We start from the raw sequence: 4,417 nt of genomic DNA, 5'->3' as shown, positions 1-4,417 counted from the left end.
AGGACAGTCGTTGTGTCGGGAAGGCTCGCCCGAGCTATGGACTTTTTTGTGAAGCACCTGCGGCCGGCACTCCTCACGAAGGGGCAGAGTGAGGAGAGGCTTCTGCCGAGGCTAAATATGTACCGCTCGGCGTCTCTGCGCTTCCACATCCCGGCCATTGAGCACATCGCGTGCCATGAGCTGGCGCGTGGGAACCGTGGCCGCAGATCCCACGTTCAGCTCACCCATGAGCTTGAGGCGGCCGGCGCCCTGAAAGGGACAACAAGTAAGGAGGCCGCCAAGATGCGCTGTCATGGCTACGAAACGGCTGTGCGGTTTTATGATAAGACCGCAACGGCTACAACCGCGCACAAGACATACCGCGCGATCCACGAGTCAGCAAAAGCCTACCTTGACATCAGTGGCAGCACTGACTCCTCCGAAGAAGAACAGGACCAGCCAGAGCAGGGGCAGCCAGATGTGGCCGAAGTGCCAGGCGACGATGATGTCACGGCCATGACCTGCGACACTGCGTACAATCCAGCCTCGCCGCCTGCCACCGAGGCCACCCAGGAGTCCGCGCCAGGCACCGAGCAAGACGGCTCGGACAAGATCTTCGGTGTCGAGGAGGCAACGGGGCTCTTAATCGACCGATCAATCAAGCCCTACTGGATGGCGCGTAAAGCGCAGTACCGCGCCCATGCGCGCTCGGGCACGCAGTGGACGGTGGCGGAGCTGGCCAGCGTGGACATGGCCCTCGACGCTGGAATTGGCAAGCTCATCGCCGGCCAGTCCACCGTGCCCAGAGTGGCCGCCCTTCCTCAGAGGCCCACGCAGGGGTGGTGACGTGGACCGGACGTCGCGCCAATTACGGCGCCGGCTAAGCCACGAGCCATCCGCCCAGGCTGGACAGCCGCCCGCCGCCCCAGGCTGGCCAGCCCGCCGCCTCCAAGGCTGATCCAAAGCGACCGCCCCCGGCTGAGCCAAGCTGCTCCTGCGGGCCGCCAAAGAACCGACGGCGCGGTCGCGGACGAGAGAGGCGGCGCGCGGGCGCGGTGCCCGGGCGGTGAGGGCAAGGACGTGAGAAGACGGGCGTGGCGCTGCGGGACGCGAACGACCTGTCCGACGAAGTGTCCTCCGGCCATCTCACGGGTCGGTGAAGATGGAAGGAGCGGTTTTTATCGCCCCTCTGGAAAACGTGCCCAAGCCAGAGTTCCTGAAGGCCATCACGCTTTTCAACTAATATGACCCCTTACCGACGGCCAGATGGGGACGATCAAAAGAGCCACCAAAAAAGATCGCGGACACCCACCAAAATCTACCAAGCACCCATGGTAAATCGCCCCCCCCTACCCCAAATTATGCTGTGCTAAGATGTCCATTAACCCACGTATCCAACATCAGTGAAAACAGCTGAAGCACGAAGAATCGGACCTCTCTCACACGTTTATGGACATTCTCAACCCACCGGGCATTCAAACAAAACCGCGCGAAGCGGGAATTGACCAACGGCGTAGACAGTCTAATGTCTTGCTTATTTGGAACCGCCCACAGAAAAAGAAATCAAGGCATCTAACTGAAAATGTGCAAATTATCAGTGCAAGGAGATGGCAATGGCCCACACATTTAAGGGACCCTTCAAGTTATAAATTCCATTCGAGTCGCAACCAATCAGAATCGACGTGAGCTCTTTTCCCTCAAGACCGCTGTGAAAAGAATGCAGATCGCTTACCCGGGTCTGTTAAATACGTCCAGGAACACGAGCAAAATCTTCTCCCTCATATTACATATCAACTTCCTGGCAGAACACGTCCACCGGGTGACGCGAAGCGTCCACCGCCTACATACCGAACTAGAAACGTTAACAACCAAACTAGCCCTGGCCCAAGCCGGTATATGACATACAAGTATCATCCCTACCCAAGAATTTGGACGAATCCTGAAGAAAATAGTAAAAAAAGCTTGACACATAACTTTGCCCTGTCATTCTCACAAACAGACGTTAGTAACTATGTCAGAGCAGCCAAGACCAAACTAGTCAAAAACAGAGACACTTATGTCCTGTTTTACGTCCCACTTCTACACGCTCAACACGTCTTCGATGTGTATCGATTCTTCCCATCCAAGTACCCCATCAGACCCGCAACATATCTCTCGGGTACTACCCAAACGAACCTCATTTTCTGATCGTTTCATAAATCAGACAACATTATACGCAACCTTCAGAAAACGGACATGAAAAACTGTATTTTGGCTCGCCTCCCCTTTTTGCAAGCTGCGTGAGTCCGCACATTCCAGCTGCGTGAGTCCGCACATTCCAGCTGCGTGAGTCCGCACATTCCCTAGCATCCTCCACATCCTGAGTTGTTGCCCCGTTCCGCCAGGACCCGGCGTCAATCACAACTTAACGCGACCCAGTCGTCCAAGCCACAAACAATGCCCCTGAGGCCTATTATCTGACACACGGCCAATGGTTACTGGCGTCACGTCAACCAATCACCATCACAACTTCCTGCGCCTCCACCAAAAGAGGCAAAACTTTCGCCATTACAAAAGCCGTTGACAGCATTACTCTGGAGATGTGATGCTCAGCTTCGGAAGACTAGTTCTATCTGCCACCGTATTACGCGAGTGAAACCCACATAGATTTACCACAATTTCGGGCCGAAAAACTTCTGACGGACAGACCACTTCCCATCTAGCGTTCCACCTGGGCACACGCGCTTATTAATACGTCCCGCCTCAATGTCTCTGCGCTGTCTCCATTGCAGTTAACAGTCATGACAACAGATGCCTACTTCAACAAAATAGAAGCTCAGCCGCTTGCACGCGTCATGGACGACAGCCCTGTCACTTTTTCAGTCTCTTGGACATTCATTATCATTGCCGGCGTCCTCGCCATCGGGTGCCTCTGCTTCACCGTCAAGCGTTACTGCCCGCGCTCCAGAGGATTTTATATGCTGCCCCGTTTTGGTTCCGTTGCACGCGAGTCGACCGCCGAGCCAACCACTGAGCTACATGAGCCACTGTCCGCCCCTTCGCGGCATCCTGAATCACCCCAGGCACTCCATCAACGTTCTACAAGAAGCGAGTCTTAAGGTCTAGCTGCCCCTCCCGTCCAGGAATCGGTACCAAAGCGAGGCACCATTCCAAGCACACCGACGGACTCGACCATGTCGCCCGTATTCGGGGCTCGACCAGTCCCTCATTCTTTCCCTCGCAGCCTGGTTTCGTGGTGTGAGGCCACCAAGTGAACGGATGATGCCTTGGCCCGTCATCATCACTAGTCCGCTCCCGTGAACATGGGCATTGACTGGCACGGGTTTGCAGGGGTGGCCGATCGCACGGGACTTACTTATTTTTCGCCTTGCTCGGGTCGGCGCAGTGGTCGGCCCTTTCCTGGTCGGTGCCCTCTACAGTGACTTCCTTATCGGTCAGTCAACAATGCCCTCCTGATCGGTCAGTCATTTAGGAACCAGCATGAATCTTCACGAAAAGGTAGAATCAGAAGGGCTGACAGATCTGATACGTAACTGTCGTCGACGCCGCGCACAATTCTCAATGCAGTTCTGGAACAGCTAACATGCATTGCAGCTCATTTTACCTCAAAGGCTGTGCATAGTACGTTGCGTTGAGGTCACGACGCCCGTTCGAACCCGGCGAATCGTCTGAGGAGAACGAAATTGTTCATTTATTGGCTTACAAACTCGGCAGGTCTTCAGTGAGTCACACGAAACGGAAGTGTGGTAGGAGTCTGTGTCGTGTGTGGACTGTCAACCAGAGGTGGAGCACGGTGCTGGCGCGGCTGTAGGCGCGCCTGAGCCGGCAGACCGTGCGGTTGGGCCAGCCAGGGACGAGCTGGTGCCACTACGCCGGAGCACCCGCCTGCGGAGAGCGCCGCAGCGCTATTGTTGTAATGATCCGTAATGCGCTGTTGTGATCCATGAGAATCAGGGGGGGGGGGGGAGGTCGTGCGGCCGCGCGGGTGCGGCCTGGTCCGCGGTTAACCGGCGCGGCCGGCTGTGTTTCTGCCTCCGGGCCATTGTCCACGTGACCTGGCCGAGGTCGCGTGTGCGGACCGGAGCGGCCGCAGACTGGAGGGAGGGACGGCCGGTTGAGGTCGGGGGGTTAAATCTATCCTGCGCAAGTGCTGGCTGTTGTTGCGTATTTAGCATCCGAATCGTGATTTAAATACAGAGTCCGCAGGCCCTTGCAGCCGGGGAGTGGATTACTCTGATCCCTGATTTTTAAAATCTAGCTGATTTAGTTGGCAGTTCGGGCATACCGGGGTGATTGATTTGGACCGCAATTCTCAAAGCAAGAGTGGGCTTCCACGTCTACGCTGTGAGCATGTTTATTATTTGCCCAGGTTTAACTAGCAAGCATATGATAGGGCATCAACCACGGAACGAGTGCAACGACATAGATGTTGTGGCTC

At 55.9% G+C, this 4,417-nt stretch overlaps 1 protein-coding gene across 1 annotated transcript in view; it reads right to left on the bottom strand.

Annotated features, from left to right (window-relative positions):
• The window catches only part of LOC119114020 (CCR4-NOT transcription complex subunit 3-like), a 4,648-nt gene extending 3,917 nt beyond the window's left edge, over window positions 1-731 (bottom strand). Inside the window, exon 1 of the mRNA XM_037238251.1 lies at window positions 649-731. Within this exon, the coding sequence (XP_037094146.1) occupies window positions 649-731 (83 nt within the window). The remainder of the gene's footprint in view (window positions 1-648) is intronic.
• Window positions 732-4,417: the final 3,686 nt, after the last annotated feature.

Source organism: Pollicipes pollicipes, unplaced genomic scaffold (genome assembly GCF_011947565.3).
Source record: "Pollicipes pollicipes isolate AB1234 unplaced genomic scaffold, Ppol_2.1 Scaffold_7262;HRSCAF=8765_pilon_pilon_pilon, whole genome shotgun sequence".
Lineage (NCBI taxonomy): Eukaryota > Metazoa > Arthropoda > Thecostraca > Pollicipedomorpha > Pollicipedidae > Pollicipes > Pollicipes pollicipes.
This window is presented reverse-complemented; position numbering and strand designations above follow the sequence as displayed.